This window comes from Stegostoma tigrinum, chromosome 2, assembly GCF_030684315.1.
Source record: "Stegostoma tigrinum isolate sSteTig4 chromosome 2, sSteTig4.hap1, whole genome shotgun sequence".
Taxonomy (NCBI): Eukaryota; Metazoa; Chordata; class Chondrichthyes; order Orectolobiformes; family Stegostomatidae; genus Stegostoma; species Stegostoma tigrinum.
In genome coordinates, this window is record NC_081355.1 from 129440999 (window position 1) to 129464815 (window position 23817).

General features: G+C 41.9%; 1 protein-coding gene across 6 annotated transcripts in view; it reads right to left on the reverse strand.

Annotated features, from left to right (window-relative positions):
• Positions 1-11484: 11484 nt before the first annotated feature.
• The window catches only part of LOC125463564 (partitioning defective 3 homolog), a 798969-nt gene continuing 786636 nt past the window's right edge, over positions 11485-23817 (reverse strand). For all 6 annotated transcript variants that reach the window (XM_048554970.2, XM_048554960.2, XM_048554990.2 and 3 more), the window contains 2 exons: positions 20483-20610; positions 11485-13665 (listed from right to left, as the gene is read on the reverse strand). In XM_048554970.2, coding sequence (XP_048410927.1) covers positions 13293-13665; positions 20483-20610 — 501 coding nt within the window. In that variant the 3' untranslated portion in view covers positions 11485-13292. The remainder of the gene's footprint in view (positions 13666-20482; positions 20611-23817) is intronic.

The following is a 23817-nucleotide window of genomic DNA, read 5'->3' on the forward strand; positions in this document are numbered from 1 at the left end:
ATTACACTAATTCTATTCTTTTCCGCCAACCAATGACAGCACTTTTGACTGAAATTTAGAAAGCTGTGTGCCCAAGACTAATTGCACTAATCTAGACTGCCTCCTTAATAAAGTATCGAACATTGTTGGAGGTGCTGGCTAATGTTAAGTCGATCCATCTGTACTTTTGGATTTGAAAGATCTCATGGCTTTATTGGAAAAGCTAAGCAGTTTTTCTGAGTTAGTGGTTAACATTAATCATTCAATCACCATCACCAATAACAGGCTGACAGGTGTTGATATCATTCTTGTGTGCGTAGTAGCTATAATATTTCATTGACCCAATTAAGAAGTAATTCATTGATCGTAATGCACTTTGGGGCCTTCTAAGGAGGTGAAAGGTGCTCTATAAATGCAAGTTCTTCCTTTCACTTATTCAAAGGTGGGTAGGAGTGACCCTGCATATTACAGAGAGCTCTCTGAAATATAGATAACTTTGAAATCAAAGAGATAGACTCTAATTGATCCATAATGCTCACAATTTGATCTCTACTGGGACTTTTCCAGCCTTGAATTGGCTTGAGAATGGTACATTGGGGTAAATGTAGTGTGACCATTCGCAAATTAATAAAAATTGATTTACAATCCACAATTTTCTTTTGCTCAGAGCCAGTGGCATAATTTCAAGTAAGAGGTGCAGAGGGAATATCAGGAAGAATTTCTTTATTCACTAAGTAGTGAGGAACCGGAATGCATTGCCCACGAAGCTGGTGGAGACAGAGATGACAAAGTGTTTCAAATATAATCAATGTTTTCAAAAGAAAACTGGGCACACACTTGAAAGAAATATTACCAGGATAGACTGGAGCAATGGGGCAGTGAGTGACTCTTAACTATCCTCTGAAATGGCTTAGCAAAACACTCAGTTGCAATAAAATCTAAAGAAAGGAATGAAACTGCACAATCCATACGCCATCGACCTCGGCAAAAACAATGAATATGTGATAACAGCAAACATAACCATATCAACATTGTAAATTTGTTTTTACCAATATTTGGAGGCTTATGCTAAAAATGGAAAAACTTTCCCAAAGACTGGTCAAGCAACAGTCGGTCATTGTCCGTAAAATTTGATTCTGAGAATATGACAATGTCCCAGACAACACCTTACCTGGGTATGCCCTGTCCCATCAGCAGAGGTGGTGGCACAGTTGTATGCAGGATGGAGGGAATTACTCTGGGAGTCCTCAAAATGACGCTGTAGCCCATAAAGTCTCACAGCATTAGATCATACATGGGCAAGGAATTCACATGTTGATTACTACATTTCCGCTGCAAACACACACACCTACCCCCTGCCCCACCATTGTTGACGAATCAGTGCTCTCTTCAACGTTGAACATCACTGGGTGGAAGCAGTAAGGGTAGCACTACTGATGAGTTGGTCCAGCCCTTAAGGATATATCTGCTTGAATTGGTCAGAGGTAGATGGTGAGAGAAGTTGCCTGTTGAGGAAGTATTGGTCCATGGCTGTATCGGTAGGAATGACCAGCATACAGTCCATGTGGGACAAAAACTCACCTTCCCATTAAGCAGACCCTCCATGATGTGTGATCCCTATAGAAAGCGGGGCAATAACAAGGGTCACAAGTTATAAGAGGGAATTTGAGGGAAAAAAAGAATCACTGTCTAAAAGAGTGGCAGCATAGGAACACTCAATGCATTTAAGAACTGTTTTGATGAACATTTGAAATGTCATTGTACACGAGGCTATGGGCTGAGTGCTGGAAAATGGGATCAGAATGTTTAGATAACATGGTGTGAAGCTGGAGGAACGCAGCAGGCCAGGCAGCATCAGAGGAGCAGGAAAGTTGACATTTCAGGTTGGGATCCTTCTGAAAACCTGAAACATCAGCTTTTCTGTTCCTCTGGTGCTGCCTGGCCCACTGTGTTCCTCCAGCTCCATACTGTGTTGTCTCTGACTCCAGCATCTTTAGTCAGGACTTGTCAGGAGCGACACCAGAACAAACTTGAAAATGCAGTACCAACCTAGCAGAGCTACCACAGAGGACTACTTGCACACACATCAGATGCAGCATGCAACAGGCAAACCTAAGCTCTGCCAACCGACCACATCCATATGGACTGATGGGATGACAATTAAACATCCAAGTTCAACCAGAGTGCTCAATGGATGAGCCAGCTTGTCTCCTCTTGAGGTCTTAATCTTTATCCAATTAGATTCAGTACACATGATATCTAGAAATATTCGAAGGCAGCTGATGCTTCAAAACGGAAGGCCCTGAGATTATACCAGCAATAGTACTGAAGAGCTGAGATTCAGAATTGGTTGTACCATTAGCTAAACTATTCCAGTACAGGTTATAGACTTGCTCGCCAAGCCAGTGTGTTTGGTTGCAGTTGTTTCATCACCCTGCTAGCTAACATCATCAGTGTGTCTCCGGCGAAGCATTGGTGTTCTGTCCCGTTTGTTATTTATATGCCTCAGTTTGCTGGGTGGCTGGCATCACATCCGGTTCTGTTTCTCAGTGGTTTGTACATTGGGTCCAGTTCAATGTGCTTGTTGGGCCTGTACTGTGCTGTACTGTTCTATGTTCTATGTCTCTGTCTCTGTCTGGTTGTGTGATTATCAATGTGTTGTCCCTGTTGAATTCGTGTCCTTCTTTGTCCGTGTGTACTGAGTCCAGTGTCTCTTGGTGGCTAGTTGGCATTCACATATCCTTATTGTCAGTTTTTTTCCAGTTTGGCCTAGGTAATGTTCCTCTCAGTCCTTGCATGGTAATTTGTATATTACACTGGTTTTATTGGCTGTGGGTATGGGATCCTTTAGGTTCGTCAGTAGCTGTCAAAGGGTAATTGTGGGTTTGTGGGCTACTCCGATACCTAGAACTCCATCAACAGACACATTAAACTGCATCCAACATACAAAGCACTGAGAAACAAAACCGGAACTGAATACCAACCACCCCAGAAAACCAAGGCCTATAAATAATGAGCAGGACCAAACACCAATGCTTCACAGGAGGCACACAGACAATGTTATCTAGCAGGGTAACGAAACGTCTGCAATCAAACACACTGGCTTGGTGAACAAGTCTCTAACCTCGTCCACAACCCAAGCTACAAAACTTCTCAAAAACTTCATTCCAGTACAGATACAATGCTAACATTTATTGACGATAAAAATAAGAACAAATCCAACCCGGCCAATTGTTGTCCTATAAGTCCCTCTCAAGTATCAGCAAAGTGATTATTGAGTGAAACTATTAAGTGGCACTTACAAAGGATCATCATGCTTACGAACACTCAGTTTGGGGTTCACCAATTAGGGTCTTGACCTCGTTAGTAAGGGTGCATAGTTAGTATGAGGGAGACCTCACCAGAATAAGATAGAGATGGAAAGCTAGTGAGTACACCTGGGAACTTGCTTGAAATTGGAAATTTTGTGCTGAGGGGTAAGTAAGTTACTTTAAATAAGATTTACTGCAAGAAGTATGCTCAGTGGAGAGTCGAAGGAGGGCAGGGCAGGGCAGAGGTGGACTTATTGCTTTCAAGTTTTCTCAGCAAATTAATCGGATGTGGAGAAACACACCTGCAGGAAATTTAGAGAGTTGTCAACATGTAGAGAATTGTAATGGGAGACTTTAATCACCAAAACACTGATAGTGTAAGGGCAGCAAGGAGTAAGTTTTGCAAGATTGTGTTCAAGAGAAATTCTTACAGCAGTATGTGTCCATTCCAACATGAACAAATGCATTCCACCTGGTTCTTGGAAATGAGGTGGGCAAAGCAGATGAAGTGTCAGTGGGGAACATTTAGTTGACAGCAATCATTGTATCATAAGGTTTAAGACAATGATGGAGAGTGACTATGGTTGATATGGTATAGAGTTTAGAAGGTTGAGGGGAGATCTAATAGAAACTTACAAGATAATGTATGGTTTAGAAGGGGTGGACGCTAGGAAGTTGTTTCCGTTAGGCGGGGAGACTAGGACCCGTGGGCACAGCCTTCAAATTAGAGGTGGTAAATTTAAAACTGAAATGAGATGACATTTCTTCAGCCAGAGAGTGGTGGGCTTGTGGAATTCATTGCCGCAGAGCGCAGTGGAGGCCGGGACGTTGGATGCCTTCAAGGCAGAGATCGACAAATTCTTGATCTCAGAAGGAATCAAGGGCTACGGGGAGAGTGCAGGGAAGTGGTGTTGAAATGCCCATCAGCTATGATTTGAATGGTGGAGTGGACTTGATGGTCTGAATGGCCTTTCTTCCACTCCTATGTCTTATGGTCTTATGATCCAGAGAATGAAGGATCAATTGATATCAACAGGGCAAGAACAGAGCTGGGTAGAATGGACTGAAGCTGAACTGAAGAGGAAATAGTTCCAGTACAGTCAAGGCACATTCTGGAAAAGGGAAAGACAGGACAAATGAATCCAGAGCTCCCTGCATGACAAAGGAGATGGTAAAGAAGAAAATGTGTGGTTCTAATAGGCATATCGTTAAAAAATACAAACTGGAAAACCTAGTCTTCAACGGAATAGTAAGAAGCCTATTAGAGAAGAAAAAAGGAAGCATGAATAAAGACTGGCAGCCACTGTAAAGGAGAATTCCAAAGTCTCCTATAAGCATATGTAAAACTATTCATTCTACTCTTCTGACCCATCACATGTCATTGCACAGTTATGTTTTTTCTTTAAACATAATATTATTTCTAACTTTTCCTTGTTCACCCTATGCGGAGGATCCATCCCTTGGCTTACTTGTTGGAATGTATCTATTCTGTGTATTCTAAAACATTTCCTTAAATATCTGCTCCTGAATCCATAATGATCCATCTTTCAACCGAATTAGCTAATTCACTTTATCCAGCTCAACTTGCATGCCTTTGTAATTATCCTTACTTAAGTTAAAACAAAGTTTTAGATCAACTTCTCTCTCCTTCAAGCTGAACATAAAAGTCAATCATACAATGGTATGATTGGAACTAATCATAGCTGATGGGCATTTCAACACCACTTCCCTGCACTCTCCCCGTAGCCCTTGATTCCTTCTGAGATCAAGAATTTGTCGATCTCTGCCTTGAAGGCATCCAATGCCCGGGGTTCCTTCACTATGAGATAAGCCTACTTGGTTGCACAATATGGAGTCTGGAATAGGTCGCTCTTTTGTTGGCACCATCGTGTTCTAACATTATTATGAAAACTTTCTTGAACTTATTCACTAGCTGACTTTTGCCTACCTGACTTTTCCAATCTGTGCGTAAGTAATCTCACAATTATTGCTCACAATGGGACCTTTCTGACAAGTTCCTGTTACTTCTCCATTTCTGCTCCATACCACCCAAGTAGTTACTGTTGGGAGCCCGGACATTACTTCTTCTTTTTGTCACTTCTACCTCAACTGTTTTCACATCATGGTTTTCTGAACTGGTACCATCGCACTCTCTTGAGCTATTAGAATAATTGCACAATAGTCAGGACCATTCACAATGTATCAGATATTGAAGCAGTCTATGTCAATATATAGCAAGAGTTGGAAAACATTCAGGCTTGGGCAGCTACATGACAACTAACATTCGAGGTCTATGGTATTATGTTGCTGAATCCAGCACTATTTACATACTGCGCATTACTATTGATCAGGAACAAAATTGGACCAGCCATGTAAATATTATAAGAGCAGTTCAGAGGCTAGGAACTCTGCAACACATGACTTGCATCCTGTTTCTCCAGTGCCTGACCAACATCTAGAAGGTAGATTTCAGAGTGTGCTGGAATACTTTCAATTTTCCTGGGTGGTTGTAGTCGCCCAAACACTTAAGAAACTTCATACCATCAGGAAAAAATTAATTTGCCTGATGGGCACCCATTTCACCACCTTGAAGATTCACTCCATTACCGCTGCAGTGGCAGCAGTGTGTATCATTTACAAGATACAATGCAATAACTCACCAAGGCTCCTTCAATAGCACCTACCAAAACTGACAGTTCTGCCATTCAGAAGGACAAGGGCTGCAGGATGCATTGAAACACCCACACCTGCAATTACCCCTCTTGTGTTGCATACTCTGCTGACTTAGGACTATATATTGCTAGACCTTCACTGCCGTTGGGTCAAAGTCCTGGAACTCTGTACCTAACTGCACTGTGGGTGTACTCCTAGAATTACAGCAATTCAAGAAGATCACCACCTTCTCCGGGGTAATTATGAATGGAGGGGGCAATCCATGCTGGTCGAGACAATGATGCCCACATCCCTTGAGCAAAGGAAAATGGCTTTGCATGAAGAATGATAAATACCAAATAAAAAAGAAACATAATTAATGAAAGTATAGTGGTGAAGAGAAAAATAGGGTTAAGCAAAGGATAATTTTAAAACATTTTTGTAAATTGGCTTTAAATCGCATATGTGCCATGTACAGGCTGCAAAGTTGGAGGTGAGCACGAACAGTCAGCATTCCTTGTAGGGTTTCTACCAACGGACATATCAATGAAATAAAAGGACAGTAGGTACTAGATAGAGTGGGTCAAAAGACCACCTTCTGCACTGCAAATTACTTGAAGACCCTACCTCGTCCTAATTGTCAGCCGCATACTGACTGTACCCTCTTTCATAGCATATCTTAGTTTCAAATGGGAAGCTTAAACAGCATTACATATTCATGAGAAGACAATCACAAATTGAAAAAAGTCAATAAGTTGGTTTGGTATAATGTTTTACAAACTAACAGTACATTAACTCTCACCATCTAAACATTAACTTAACCTTATGCAATTTAATGTCCCTGCACACATCTTGTCTTACCTGACTTCTCAAACATGACACAGAATTTACCACATCAAGCAGAAGCATTCTACTCCCAGACAGCTTCTCTTCCTATCTGAAGCATCATTCCTCATTCCAGCCTCTGGATAGAGGTCAGGTTTGCTGTCCTAGTCAATCCTCACTTGGTCATCTGTTTAGCTTTTTAGTGACTGTCCCTGGACTACTCAGTCAATCTCTTTGCTAAAATCTTTTCCTTAACAACATAATTAGTTTTACCCTGAATAAAACGCCCTGTCCCATATTGTACCATAGTCCAGTTTCTCTTCCTGTGCCCAACCAGAATATTGCAAAATGATGACTTTTTCACTGTCCCCCACTTCCAGCTCTGCTGCAATTTAGTGTTAATGATTTTTAGTTATTTTATGTGACCTTTGTAGCTTATCAGAATGATTCCTGGGATGATTGTGACAATTATGTGTAGAGGAAGAAGCAGCTGGGGCTGTTCTCCTTACAGCAGTGTAAGCAAAGGCGAGACTTGATACATGGTGGTAAGACAAGTGCTAGGGAAAAAGCAATGCGTTAGCAGAAACATAGGATAACACAGCAATTGGCTTCCTGGATTGAGATCAGCCATGATCTCATTGAAGGGTAGAGCACACTCAAAAGGGCTGAAAGGCCTACTTATTGTATCATGGTCTTAACCATTGAAGTTAAATTCTGACTGTGCACGGTCACATTTGATTAAAGCCAATTCTTGTAATTTTTAAAAAATATTCTAACTTTTTTCTTCATTTTAACCACTCTGTTTTAGTTTATTTTGGAAATGTTGTATCCTCTACAGGCGCTTTATGGGTTTCAGCAAATATAGCCAGTGAGATATGGGGACCTGAGAACCCACTGATGCCAACCAGGGCTAGCTTTCATGTTCATGGACTCAGGGATGACCATAGCTGGGGTATCACCAGCGCTGCAGATGATAAATGGGACCAGCTCTGTCACCAATAAATCCAGCTCAATCCAGACAGCCAAGTGCTGTGTTATCCTCTGATTCCATTAACTCATCGCTTTTTCTCTGCCACTTGCTCCTCCCTCCCTTTCAGTTCTTTCTTCCTCTCCATGTCTTCTGCAGATTGAAAACGATTATGAGGCAGCTGATATCAGAGCTCACTTCTGAACCGTCCAAATAAACAAACGCCAACTGTCATTGCAGTGTAATCTATGAAAGCAATTGCTTTAACTGGCTTATTCATTAGCAAAGTGTTGGCTGAGGATCACTAAGCCTAATTTAATACAATCATATGCCATTTAATTACACAATTGTCAATAGTAGGCCTTTTACATAAAGCTAGCACACTTTAATAAGTTAAATAATGGCATGAAGAAACAATGCTGGCTTTCTAATTAACCATAGTTGACGCTCACGTAAGATTTTTACAGTTTTGAGTTAGGTTTACACCAGTTACTCCTGACCCATATTCAAACAGACTGAAATTTAATTAAGTGGTGTGAACTTGAACCAAAACTGCATTAATCAGAGAACAGCCCATCCCACTAACACCAGTCCTTCAAAATTGCAGTGGATATGGCAATATTTCAATTATTTAAATTCAAAGCAGCAGAAAATGGGGAAAAATAACAAAAAAATAGCTTTGTACAAGCTATGTACGTGCTTTGAACATCAACATTTTTTACCATCTCAAAATTAAATCTGACCTCTATGGTTTGTTTTCAAATCCATAAGCCACCCCGCATTGTTAGGAATCCACTCTGATGGGATTCTGTCTTCCCCAGGGCTGAATGCAGGGCCTCTGGCTGCAGCCTCAAGCCTTGTTCTCACTTTCCACCCAACTAGTCACTGCATTCATTTCCACCACCTCCAGCAGGACGCCATCACCAAACACATTTTATTTCCTCCAAGACACCCTGGTCCATTTCTGCATCACTCCTAAGACTTCCTCACCTTCACAGCAGTTTCCCATGCAATCACAGAAGGTCTGAAGTCACAAGACACCAGGTTATAGTCCAACATGCCCATTTGAAATCACATGCTTTTACAGCGCTGCTCCTTTGTCGGGTGAAGTGGAAGGAAGTGCACAGGCACAGAATATATAGATGGAGAGATAACGGCAAGATAATTCCGGGTAATAAGAGTCAACAGGTAAGTCCAAACGGTGTAAAGTGAAGTGTCAACAGGCTGACTAACAAGTCTTTGCAAATGATGGGGAGGCGAGGGTCTAGTGGTATTATTGCCGGAGTATTAATCCAGCAGATCCAGATTCTGTTCTGGGGAACTGGGTTCGAATCCCGCCATAGCAGATGATGGAATTTTTATTCAATAAAGCATCTGGAATTAAGAATCTAATGATGACCATGAATTCATTGTTGATTGTCGGGGGCAGGAGGGGGGGACATCTGGTGCACTAATGTCCTTTAGGGAAGGGAACTGCCATCCTTACCTGGTTTGGTCTACACGTGACTCCAGACCTACAGTAATGTGGTTGACTCTTAACTGTCCTCTGGGCAGTTAGGGATGGGCAATAAATGCTGCCTAGCCAGTGGCATCCTCATCCTGTTAATGAATAAAGATAAAAAAGATCAAAAGTGATAGATGTTGTGAGTAAAGTGTCAACAGCTGAATAGCAATTAAAGGGATGACCTATGGTGTGATTACTTAACGCAGAGAGATAATTACAAAAGAAATCAAAAATAAGATGGTGCTAGAGACAAACCAAATGGCTGGAATAACATGATTGGTATCAGAGTTGCATGACGAGGGTCTGGCCAAATTAGCAAGCAATCCAAAACTAATTAAGAGACATCATAACAAGTTATCAAGGTGATGGAGCCAAAACAAGACAGGAAGGAAGATTTTACAAACCCAGAACAGAGTGGTGGGTTACGTGCGGTATGACATGAACCCAAGATCATGATTTGAGGCCGTCTTCATGGGTACAGAACTTGGCTATCAGTTTCTGCTCAGTGATTCTGCATTGTTGTGTATCTCAAAGGCCGCCTTGGAGGACGCTTACCCGAAGGTTGGAGGCTGAACGTCCTTGACCTCTCAGTGTTCCTCAACTTGGAGGGAACGCTCTTGTCTGGCGATTGTTGTGTGGTGTCCATTCATCCGTTGTTTGATACTCTTGATCTGCTGCAAAAACTTATCATTCAGCCTGTCGACACTCCAATCACACTATTTGTACTTACTGGTTGGCACTGTTAAGTACCTGGAATTATCTTGCCATTATTTTCTGTGCCTGTGCACTTCCCACGACGCTACCTGATGAAGGAGAAGCCCTACGAAAGCCTGTGATTTCAAATAAACCTCTTGGTGTTGTGCAACTTCTGAATTTGTCCAACCCAGTCCAACACCGACACTTCCACACCCTCATAAAAAGTGACACAGACATTCTTTCTTCTCCTCCCTCCTCACTGCCCAAAACTCCAAACACACCTTCCATGAGAAGCAGTGGTTCACTTGCACTTTCAATCTTATCTACTGCATTCACTGCTCACAGTGCAGTCTCCTTTACACTAGAGACCCCAATTGCCAAATGGGTCGCCACTTTATGGAACACCTCTCCTCTGTCCATAAGAATGACCCTAAATTCCCAGTCACTTGTCATTTCAATAAACCACTTTACACTGAGGCTGTCCTTTTAGCCTTGGACCTGCTGCAGTATTCCATTAAGGCTCAATGCATGCAATAGTACCTTTTCTTTTACTGAGGTACTTTACAGTCTTCGGGATTCAAGAAAGAGTTTCCAACTTCAAAGCATGGCCACTGTCTACTTTGATTCCAACAATCTTTTGCTCTTCACCATGTCTTGTAGCTTTGCTTTCAGCACAGGATGCCCATTTTCTTCTTTGCGCACTGATCCTTCATTGCAATTTTACCTATTTTTCTCTCCTGTACAACAATTAGCATTGTCCTTGTCCTTTTCTCTGGGTACTCACATCATTTGTTCTATGCGCTCCTCCTCCTCCCTCTCTGTCAAAAACATGAAAACATTATTCTCTAGGCCATTTTAATTCTGAAGAGTTCACAATGGACTTGAGGTATTAGCTCTGTTTCTCTCCCCACTGATGCTCCTAGACACGTCAAGTTTCTCCAACCAGTTCTGTTTTTATTTCAAATTTTCAGCATCTGAGGTATTTTGCTTTGACTTGGATATATTTAGTTTTGCTGAAACAAAACTGCTTCATTGGTCACCATGATGATGTGATGTTTCTCTTCCGAAGGAATGAGTAGGAAGCTGTATAAAATAAAACAAAGTCCAGAAGCAAATGTTCCGAGTTAATTTGGAAACAATGCACTCGGTTTCTTAGCGCCTCAGTAAGCAGTATAATCGTAACAGGAATGTAATGGATAAGAAAATTCACCAGCAAGTGCATACATTAAAATATGATTTTATTCTTGCAATTCCTTTCTATACACTCATGTGACAGCTCCAGAAGCTGTGGCAAAATATTTTGTCTTTGTGAATGGTTGATTGCACCTTGCAGTCTTTTGTACATCTAATATCAGCCTTTTATGTGCAAAGGATCAGGTTTGTGTCATTCTCTGCCCAAAAGACAAAGTGCAATAAAACTAATTCTATATGACAACTATGGTGTCCTTCTGGGCTGCAAAACTCACTGATAAACATCAGTATTCGTAAATGTTTGAAAGCATTGCAAGTACTTATCGAACACTTGTTAAAGAATGATTAAAAATAGCACATTGTATTCCATTGCTGTGTTTATTTTAACCATTTATTATAAACATAGTTTAATCACTTTCTTCATGTACAATTACCTGTTTGTGGGGAGAAAGAAGTCTTGATAGACATAGCAAATGAAATAGCAAAATCACAGACTGTGTTGCAAACAGGATGAAAGTCATTTTTATTCTAAAGTGATATGTACAAGAAGGTTGTTTTATACACGGTGTAAAAGAGCTGTTAAAAACTGATTGCACTGTGCTTACATTTTGTTTGAAACATTACAGTAAAACTGGAATAAAGGCAACAACAGACAGGCAAACAAGACATTAATAGTTGTGCAGAGGTTTCACTTACACCAAAATAAAACAGCTTGACAACAAAAAGAAAGTGCCAAACAAAAAGAGGCATAGTCTTCCAGGTTCACACACTGCGCACTATGATTAGTGTGTGTGAGAAATGATCAAAATTCATTCTCTCTCATATCTGGAACAGTAGGCACTTAATTGTTCCAACCTCTGTATTCCACACAATTCATGGGACGTCAAGTTTTTAAAACAATTATGTAAAGGAAAGGTTTCCAAATTCCCAAATGTACACTAGGATCTCACTGTAAAAGCAATAATAAAATGTAAGTCACTTATTTGTATGTCTTTTTATATATTTATATATAAAAAAATGTCTTTTCTTCCTTTCCTTTCTTGAGCTTGCAAAGAAGTAATTGTATACAATATAATCATTGCACATCAGGTACAATACAAAGATATAATGGGCACCTGAAGCATTTAAACATGGTCTCCTGCTTGATTTAACGTTCGTAATGTTACAGACTTGTCCGCAAACCCATCGCATTTCCCTTCCTTATACTACCCATACTTTTCAATAGCCTGATGCGAGAAGAATTTTTCTCCTTGTTACCATGAGAGCTTGTAGTAGCCAGGACATCTTGGCTAACACTTCCTTTCTTCAGGTTATTGGCTGTAAACAGAACTGAAATATGGAAGATTTAGCATTAAAAAATGGTAAGTAATGGTGAATCCACTCTCTCTTCCCTGAAATCATAATATTGGCAGTTACTCCTCTTCTCAATCAATGAACTAAAGGATTAGTGTACAGTGGTATGGTATGCTGCACATTTTATCATGTTCCACAGTTTTCAAAGGCCTTCTCAATCAGATTTAAAACATTACACAGTCTAAAAGTACACTGAGATTAATTCTTTTTTTGAAGTGTGACCTATTCCATTCAAAGACAGTCAACATTTCTCCAAGAAAAGAATATTAAAGTCGAAGATAATAAATGACAGAACATTTTCTAGTCAATATTGAAGTGAGTTTTGCATGTGAAATTGCCCCCTTGGGACTAATGTGGCAGAATTCCAGTAAAAATCATTTTATGCCAAGCTTAGCATCTGTATCTATATGGGGGGAAATGGGGCCATGTATCTCACAATACAGTAACAGAAGAGCATTGTGAAGGTAGTAAAATGAATCCAGCTACAAATTGCTAAAAATCAGTCACACTGTCTGGAGAAGAATCACAAGATTAGATCCTCATGACAGCACACTTGTTCTTCTGCTTCCACCTGATTGTCAAACTGTGAGAAAGTCTTTCTGTTATCGACCGATGAATGTGACAGACAGAAGGAGGCAGATTAAGGCCAGTGAGTCTTTTCTCAAATTACTAAAGGCACTGGAATAAACATCATCACAAAAATCCTGCTACACATTTGAAGGCCTTCTCCTTTGATATTCAGAGGAACATACACTAACTTTTTTTTTCAAAAAAAGTGACTTATTGCCTTGTAGGTTTAAGTTCTAACTGCTTGTCAGGGATAGAATGGTCGTGCTTTGTCCTGCATTTGTAATCTGGCAAGCCTGGCAACCTGAGAAGGGGACGGAGGGACATCTTGCCTGTAAGGACCTTTCGGAAGGCTGTAGCTGGGATCAGCTTTGTAAGAGTCATAGTTGTTACGCCCTTCTGCAGGCTGATGGTCTTTCTGTCGTTGTTCCTCTTGGCGAAGCAGTTCTTGTGTTTCCATTAAAACCCGTGCATTGACGCCATGCCCTAAGTAGCCATTTCGAGAGCCCTGATAGCTAGAGTATCTAGGATTGTCCTTTGCACTCTGGAAACCGTCACCGGGGACACAGCCTTTATCCCATGCTTCCTGAGTCATGGAACTGGAATTCTTTTTGCTTTGCCTGCAGGGAGCAAAAATGAGAAAAAAATGCAGACAGAAATTTGGCTTTTACTTTGCCACTTAATGGAAGCACACAAGACATTAACTGCTAAATGGGAACATGCTAAACAACAGCCAAGACAATATTAATTATTTATAATTATCTTGTTCATAAATCATGCATACACTATTGATAAATGCAATTATAGTGTATCTGCATGATATCACCTAATAAATCACAATCTTAGTCTAGTGGGTATAATTAAGTGCTTTACAGTCTCTTTTCCTGCAGTATAGAACATTATTTCTATCAAAAAGTCTGTGATACTCATACCGTAGATAGACTGTGTTATCTACCTTGTTTAAATAAAAGGGTGCACTATAGTGCCTTCCCATACTATCAGTCCCATTGTTGCTGGTATTGAGGTGTAGAGAAGTACACAGTTTTAGCAGTGGACTGCAATTGCAGAATACAATATTAAAGAACATTGCGAGATATATAATTTTATTCCTAACTCTCTGTAACACCAAAGTTTTGATCTTAATCACAGAGAAGAATTTTTTTTAGTAAAATTCTTTATATGACAATCATACTGACATCCCATTCCATCAGGAATAACAAACAGCATGAGTGAAAACATGCATCAAGATGTTTGAGAGAAATGAATTTCAAACACAAGTTAAAATGGCACTGAATTAATGTAGTTTTGTTTTTTGGCTGTATATCAAAACTAAAAAATGGGTACACAAAATGCAGGACAGATCCAATTTGACTGAACAGCACCATATCAGTTTTCTCTTCGTCAGTGGTCAAGTAATAAAAGTTGCTATGAAACCCACTGGTGAGGAACCTTGATCCAAATTTGGACTAGAGAGCTGAATTCCAGAGATGAGGTGAGACTGACTGCCCTTGATAGCACTTTTGACCAAATGTGTAATTCGTAGGCCCTGACAAGTGAAATCAGTTCAGTTCCATTTGTAGCTCCTCACATAATGGAACTGTGTGCACAGTTAAGTGCCAGAAAACATTCCTAGTGCTAAGTAAAATTCATGCCACATAAGGGGGAAACGTACATCTCCAACAAAGTAGAATCTCACCATCTCCCTTTGACATTCAAAAGTATAATAATTCTCAAATTGTCCACCATCCTGTCCTAAGGGCATCAACCATTGACTAGAACCTTAACTGGAGCTGCCACATAAATATGGAGACCATAAGGAATGGTCATAAGCTTTCCATCTACTCGGCAAAATGAGCAGCTCCAAAATACTCAGGATAAGCTTAACATCACCGAGGTCAAAACAGCCAATTTTGGTTTTTGATTCACTTGTGGGACATGGTTGTCACTGGCTGGGCCAGCATTTATCACACAACCCTAGTTACGCTTGAGAAGGCGGTGGTGAGCTGCCTTCTTAAACCACTGCTGTAGGTAGATATACAATACTGATAGGGAGAGAATTCCAAAATTTACATCCAGCAATAGTGAAGGAAAGGTGTTATATTTCCACATGAGTGGCTTGGAGGGGAATCATAGCATCCCAATGGGGCATATAAAAGCCATTTGGCCCATCGAGTTAGCACTGACCCACAGTAAGACACCCATCCAGACCCAACCCTATCCCCCGCAGGCCTGCACATCCCTGGACACTACGACGCAATTTAGCAAATCCATCCACTGAACCTGCATGTCTGTGGGAGGAAACGTGAGCACTTGGAGTAAACCCACGCAGAAACAGGGAGAATGTGCAAATTCCAGACAGTTGCCTAAGGGTGGAATCAAACCCAGGTCTGTGGTGCTGTGAGGTAACTGTGGTAACCACTGAGCCACTGGGCCGTCAGTCAGGAAACCCATTGTCAGCTACTGATGGTCCCCATTAGCAGCTATTGGTTCCCCAGGCTGGCCTTTACCCATTCCTTTGTCTGCCCAATTATTCTTCTCTCTCTGTTCTCCTCTTCCCCTGCACCATTTTCAGCAGATATATTAACCATTTCCTAGCTATCACTAGTTCTGAAGAAGCGTCACCAGACCTGAAATGTTAACTTTTTTTTGTTTGTGGCAGCAGCCCATGTGATGACAAGGCCTAGTGTGCAGACATTGGGGTAAGGACATGGAAGAAGGTGCTCCAGCCCCAAAATTATTGAACTCGATATTGAGTCCCAAAAGCTGCAAATGAGTTGTTGTTCTATTAGCTTGTGCTGAGCATCACTGGAGCACTGCAGCAAGCCTGAGACAGGGATGCTGGCCAGGGAAGAGGGTGGTGTGTTGAAGTGGCAGCTAATAGGAAGGTCAGGGTCATCATTCCAGACAGAATGTAGGTACTCTGAAAAGTAGTCAATCGGTCTCTGTTTCATCTCCCCAATATCGAGCAGACCACATTGTGAGCAGTGAATACAGTAAACCAGATTGAGTGAAATTCAGGCGAATCACTGCTTCACCTGGAAGGTGGGTCTCGGGCCTTGGATAATGAGGAGGGAGTACGCAAATGGGCAGGTGTTACACCTTCTGCAATTGCATGGGAAGGTGCCATGGGGCTGTGTTGGGAATGAAGGAGGATTGGAGCAAAGTGTCCCCGAGGGAGCAGTCCCTGTGGAAGGCTGACGTTTCTTGTTCACGATCATTACTTTCATTGCTGTTACTGGCGTTTGACAACGTTATGTGCAAAAAACCCGCTTCCACAGCCACACCTCGTTCCTCAGTGACTGCTTCTGGCTCTTTCACACCCCACTAGGATTCCAACTCAAATTCACCCTTCATGTTTTGAATCTATCCAAGATCACTGGTAGCTCTGTGATGTTTAACACTCCCCAGACAGCTATTCTCACTGGCTCACGTATTCCCTGTCCCCCAGGTTCCATTTCATCCTCATTCGGCATGTTAACAGGAAAAATTTTCTTTTGGAAATTTCCTCCCCTTTCCTTCCTTCTGACTCCGTCCCTTTCCCCAACCCCACCTCCTACATTGTATTTACTATTCCTTCTGACCATCTGTTCTCTGGTGCTGAACGTTCTATACTCACCGAAGGTCATCATTTCAACTCCCTTTACCCCCCCCCGCCCCTTAATGAATTTTGGGCATGACATGACACTGGCACTTTCGCCTCCATGCCCATTTCTTTGGACAAGAGTCCACTCATTGTCCCACAGACACCTTCGTCCACTTCAACCCCTTTCTCTGGGCCTTTTATCTGCATTCACCCTGTTCATTGAGAGCTGGCAACGTGACATCGGTCACCTTAATTTCTCCCACCCTCTTACCCATTCAAACCCATCTCCCCTTTGAAGTGACTGCATTCCGTGCTCTCAGATCCAACCCTGAGTTTTAATTAAACCTGCCAGCAAAGGTGGCACTGTTGTTTGGCGGAGTGACCTCTACAGTGCAGATGCTCCCGCAAACCATCCTCCATCTCCTGCTGGATCATGACCCCACCAGCAAACGTCAAGTTGTTGCCTCAACAACAGTCACTAATCTCATTTCATCTGGTGACCTTCTCCCCACTGCCACCAATCTCATAGCCCCACACTACAGTCCAAGCCTCATCTACTTCCCACCTAAAATCCATATCAATGACATCGCCGGTGCTGCTTCGCGTTCTCATCCAGAATTAGAAAAGTTTATCAATTTTAATTCCAATTTCCACCCTGATCTCACATTCAAGTGGTACGCTGACTCTTCTCTTCCCTTCCTCAACATCTTTGTTTCCATTTCTGGGGATAGACTATCCACTACAAACTCACTGACAGCCACAGTTACCTTGGCTGTCCATCTTTACACCTTGCTTCCTGTAAAGTCTTTATCCCATTATCCCAGTCTCTCTGTCTCTGTCACATCTGTTCTGATGATGCCAGCTTCTACAGGGGGCCTTAAAAAAGTTCATCTTTTTCCTCAACCGAGGACTGCCCATCATGGTTGACAGGGCGCTTAGCCGTGTCTGACCCATCTGCCACACTTCTGCCCTCACCGTCTCTTCCCTCCCGCAACAGCGATAGGGTCCCCCTCACCCCCACCGGCCATCCCACCAGCATTCACATCCAAAGGACCATTAGATGCTATTTCAGCCACCTCTAGACACATATTCCCCTCCCTGCCTTTGTCAGCCTTCTGCAGGGACTGTTCCCTCCAGGGCACCCTGGTCCACTGCTCCTCCCTCACTCTCAACACTTCCCACGCAATTGCAGGTGTAACACCTGCTCATTTACTTCCTCCCTCCTCACCATCCAAGGCCTGAGACACACCTTCCAGATGAAGCAGTGATTTAGCTGCACTTCACTCAACGTAGTCTACTGCAGTTGCTGCTCACAAGATGAAATGCAGACTGGGCAACCGTTTTGCACAAAACCTACATTCTGTCTGCAAAAAATGACTGAGCTTCCTGTTGCATTCCTCTTCAACTTACCATAATGTTCCCTGACCAACATCTCTGTCTCGGGCAATTAGAATCCATACAGATATGCAGCACGGAAACATACCCTTCAGTCCAACTCATCCATGCTGACCAGATATCCTAAATTAATCTAGTACCATTTGCCAGCATTTGGCCCATATCCCTCTAAACCCTTCCTATTCATGTACCCTTCTAGATGCCTTTTATTGTACCAGCCTCCAACATATCCTCTGGCAGCGCATTCCATACATGCACCGCCCTCTGCATGAAAATGATGCCCCTGAGGTCCATTTTAAATCTTTCCCCTCTCACATTAACCTATCCCCTCTAGGTTTGTACTCCTCTGCCCGAGAGAAAAGAGCTTTGCTATCTACCCATTCTGTGACCCTCATGATTATACAAACTTCGATAAGGTCACCCCTCAGCCTCTGATGTTCCAGGGAAAACAGCCCCAGCCTATTCAGCTTCTCCCAGGTTTGAAACCTTCCAACCCTGGCAACATCCTTCCAAATCTTTTCTGAAGCCTTTCAAGTTTCACAACATCCTTCCTGTAGCAGAGAGAACAGAACTGAATGCAGTGTACCAAAAGTGGCCTGACCAACGTCCTGTACAGCTGCAACATGACTTCCCAACTCAAATACTCAATGCACTGATCTACAAAGGCAAGCATACCAAATGCCTTTTTCACCAACCTGTCTACCTGTGATTCCACTTCCATGGAACAATGAACATGCACCCCAGCAATTTCTGTTGTTGTTGTTAAACAGCCTCTCATTTTTTTGCTTGGGTACTGTTTAGCCTCTGGGACTCAATATCGAGTTCAACAATTTTAGGCATAAGCACCTTCTCCCATGCCCTTACCCCAAACCCCACACACCAGGAATTGTCATCACATAGGCTGCTTCCACAAACAACCCACTGTCAGCTACAAATGGTCCCAATTAGCAGCTATTCATATTCCCAGGCTGACCTTTACCCATATTTTGTCTGTCCAACTGTTGTTCTCTCTTTCTGGGCTCCATTTCCACCTACCGTTGACTCCGCCCTCTTCCCTCACCCCATTTTCAGCATATATACCAAGCTTTTCCTAGCTACAATCAGTTCTGAAGAAGGGTGACTGGACCCAAAACGTTAACTCTGCTTTCTCTCCACAGATACTACCAAATCTGCTTAGTTGTCCCAGGATTCTTTTGCTGCAGACAGTGGTGTTCACAAGTATCTGTTGCGCTTGTCCTGCTAGGTGGTAGCACTTATGAGTCTGGAAGGTGCTGTCTTAGGGCCTTTTGTGACTTTGGAAATATCCTTTTTCTTCATCACCAGGGGGTCAAAAACCTGAAACACCTGACATGATGGTATGCGTATTTGCCTGGTGTGACACTGCATGTGTACTTAATCACATGGGCTGCTGTACATCAAGAAAATGACTCCCCAAACCTTCTCAAGGGCCTTTGGGAAAGAGTAACACATGCTAGCCCTTGTCAACCATGTCCACATTCCCAAATAAGGAAGTAAACCTTTAAGTTGGGTCACTTAAAGATGCCAATTTTTGATTGCAGCAGGCCAGTTTTTAAAGAAGCAGACTGCATGGGAGCAAATTCAATGGAGCTTGTGGCACATGCCCACCAGTTTGGGTAAGTGAGATGTAGCCAATGCAAACTTATCTGAGTGATAAACATTTGTACAAAACAACCTGGCGAAAAGTCACAATATTTCAGTCCTCAAATAAACAGTCTACTGAATTACTTAATACATTTTCATGCGTCTGCGCTTTTGTTTTAATTTATTTTTGTGCAAAATGACTTTTATAAAGAATGTCCCAAATAGCATACCAATAACCTGTCTGACCCATCAGAACAACTAGAAGTTGTTTAAAGTGAAATAGATGAATTATCAACATTATATAGATTACTGCCAACAAACGAGCCTGAAGACAGACATATGGCAGAAAGCCCCTGAAAAGCTGTCTTTTTTCAACACTTTCTAATCCTTGTGTGTATTGTTGGGTTAATTTAGACATACTAGGAAACAGCTGTTGCCAAATTCACTTGCAATACACTGTCCAGCTAAGGTTTTTTTTATTGACTTTGCCATTCAAAGAATTGCAGTAGTGTAATTGCACCATTTCGTTTTTTTTTTAAAAAAACAATTTATTCAAACTGATTTGCAATTCTGGCAAAACTGTGCAGTAACGAAGTGACCTTTAACTACTTCACTTTTATTTCCTCTTCATGACATCCAGAATTTTAATTTTCCCAACCACAGCAGATTTACAGAGCATGTGGGGCAATGAGAAAACATGCTTTTGTACCGCAAGCTATATTCATTATTCAAAAATGTTTAATATGTAAACCTCGCATGTAGATTTGTATGTCAATTACTTTTATGGCTTCGGGTATAAAACAAAATGAACCACCCCCTCCCCCCTCAATAAAGTCATGTGACCTTGGTGCTCTTACCTTGGCAAGGAGCTGTACTGTCGCTGAGCCTGCTGGAAACTCTCCCTTTCTTCTTGTCTCTGTCGTTGGAGTTGAACCTCTACAGACACAGAATGCCGACCGCTTTGGGCATAGGGACCAGAGCTGGGCTACAGAGGAATTACAAAGCAAGTCAATGGAAAGATTTTGGAGTGATCTTTTGTCATAGCAGATCAATTAGGTCAACTGAAGCTATAGATTGGCAGCACTCCAGTCCAGAACTGATAATATAAAAATCAGCAGCTTGTCTAGTCCATAGGTTGTACGAGTGCCCCAGGATTTCATGTCCTTAATCGCTCTGGAATAGAAGTGGAAGTGATGGTGGGTGTAGCAGGGAGAGAACAGGATTTAAAAATGACAACTGGTTTCAATTCTGGGACTTCTGTTCCCATTTTTGGCAACAATTTTCACCAGTGTAAGAGAAAAGTTGAGGGTCACTAGCACCTTCTACCGCCTCGGTCAATTGGGGGCCAGTTAGGTTCCTCCTCACCTGCTGAAATGTTTATGGAGTCAAGCCACCTCCTCCACCCTCGTGGTTCATGGCCCCTCAGAAGAGTTCTAAATCACAATCTGGATGCGGGAATCTTTCAAAACCTAAATTCCCTGACCCGTTTCAAGCTCCCCACGGGCCTTCTCTACCCATCTCTTATCAATTCCATGTCCTCTCTGCTGCTTACGCCCTCACCATTCAATTCAGGATGCACTACATACAGAATCAATGAGCCATATAATAATAATGGCATGTGTAGAAATGCTGGGGGAAAGACAAAAAGAAGAGGCATCTGTCTTTGCACAAGACAACTGCCGCTGCTACCTATATCCATGGAAGTCTCAATCAGACAGTCAATTCGGATTTAAGCATGTGAGGCTGTACCCTCTTCATGCTTTGTTTCCTTGATCAAACAAACTGACGTTTGGCCATCTGATTCTATTGAAACAGTTCTCTCCCGCTGCTCATTACAAATGGTTGGCTATGAACCAAGAATCACAAATGTTTGGATAACTGAAGTGGATTGCTCACTTTGCCTGATTGACATCTTTAAGTGGTTATAGAGTCACAAAAGCATAGAGCTGTACAGTATGGAATCAGACCCTTCAGTTCAACTCATCCATGCTGCCCAGATAGCCCAAATTAATCTTGACCCAATTGCCATTTGGCCCATATCCCTCTAAATGCTTCCTGCTCATATATCCCTCTAGATGCCTTTTAAATTTTGTTATTGTACCAGCTTCCAGCCACCTCCTCTGGCAGCTCATTCCATACGCGCAACACCCTCTGCGTGAGAAAGTTGCCCCTTAGGCCCCTTTTAAATATTTTCCCTCTTACCATAAACCTATGCCCTTGAGCTTTGGACTCTTCTACCCTGGGTAAGAGGCCTTGGTTATTCATCCTATCTACGCCTCTCATGATTTCATAAACTTCTTATAAGACCACCTCTCAGCCTCCAATGCTCCAGGGAATGAAGAAGTCTTTCTGTGACAAAAACAGAGATTACTGGGAAAGCACAGCACGTCTGGCAGCATTGGTAAAGAGAAATCAGAATTAACGTCTTGGTTAACATTTCAGTTTTGAGGAAGGTTCACCTGACCCAAAACATTAATTCTGATTTCTCTTCACCGATGCTGTCAGACCTGCTGAGCTTTTCCAGAAATCCCTATTTTTGTTTCTGATTTACAGCATTTGCAGTTCTTTCAGTTTTTATTAATTCTTCCTGTGATCTCTGTTGTCAATGTCCCAACGTTTATTTGGATGGGACTAAGAGGTGTGAAGTGGGTAAAATTTCTCCAATTCAAAGTACAATTGTCCTGTCTGATTGACACTTTGTAGGAACGATGTATATTTTCAAAGAAGAATTGGGAATTGATATTTTTCTCAGTATTTTCATATTTATCATATGGCTTAATATTCCAAAGATGTGTGGGTTAGGTGGATTGGCCATGCTAAATTGCCCATCGTGTCCAGGGATGTGCAGGCTGGACGGATTAGCCATGGGAAATTGAGGGTTAGGGGTTGGTCTGGGTGGGATGCTCTTTGGAGGGTCAGTGTGGAATCGATGGCCTAACTGGCTGTTCCCACACTGTAGGGATTCTGTGATTCTAGTTTTTCAAAGAATGGATCGAGGAATAAACTGGGGGCTATGATGGGAGAATGGAGTTCAGAGATGGGCTATGTGACCATGAAGAAACATGGTGAGTGAGTGCAGGGTGAATGTGTGAAGGATGATGGCTAGATGGCCCAACAGTTTATAAACATCTGTGACAGATTTCCAGGGAATCACGCAGTGCCGACCACGCTATCACCCCACCTCTCTGGAACAGAAAAGCAGGTAACAGAGTCCTTTAAACCAAAGCAGGTCGGCAAGTAGGCAAATTTCTTGACCTGAGTTACTTGCTTTGGAAACAAAAGCTCAGCACAGAATTTCTGACACTGTTATTTGCTTTTAATTGTCAGATTCATTTTTCTAATTTATGGTTTGAAGATATAACAGCAACAACGGGGAAGGTCATTCCCATTTCTCTCATATTATTTCAGGTCAAACTGTTGAACCTGACATAGCATTGGATATCTATTTAACACCCTTTTCCTGGGCATACGTTGAAGCTATGTGCAATAATTATCCCCATACTTCAATTACTGTAATTATTTCTTGTTATGTGCTTTAATACTAGTACAGGGTTGCTAATTGGGTCATTTCTTGGAAATTGTAGTATTTCATAGCAAATTTATAAATTGCAAAGGAAACACTGCAGCTTTAAGCACTATTCTATGTAGTGAAAGGTGAACATTTATTCAGCTTCGCTATTTTGCGGCAGAACACATTATGCACCAAAACTGAGAAATATTTGTGGAAACACAAGCAAACACAATTCACCTTAAAAACAATTAGCAAGCAGATTTTCATCCCCATTTTGCTTCATACTCCTCAATAGGGCACAAACATCTACACAAAAGTTATATTACACTGACAAAGCGTAATTATAAAAACCATTTCCAGCTACAAAGCACTCAAAGGCACCGGTGGAAACTGTACTGCATTCTAAAACACAAATAATGCTAGATGGTGAACACGAGTGCGTCAGACTGTCAAGACTCTCAAAGTAAAAAGGTCGAAGACGTGTATGAGGTAGATAGTGTTACTGGAATGAAATGAAGCTTTCTCAGACTTTAACAAGAAGTAGCAAGGCCCAGGTAGACAAGGTGTGGGGAAGATGTGAATCTGAATGGTCAGTCGTACCTCTTATGCATGAGATGGAATATGCATTATGTCCTGAACTAACTATGAAAACTCTGCACAAGGATCTGTTTTGACCTTGAC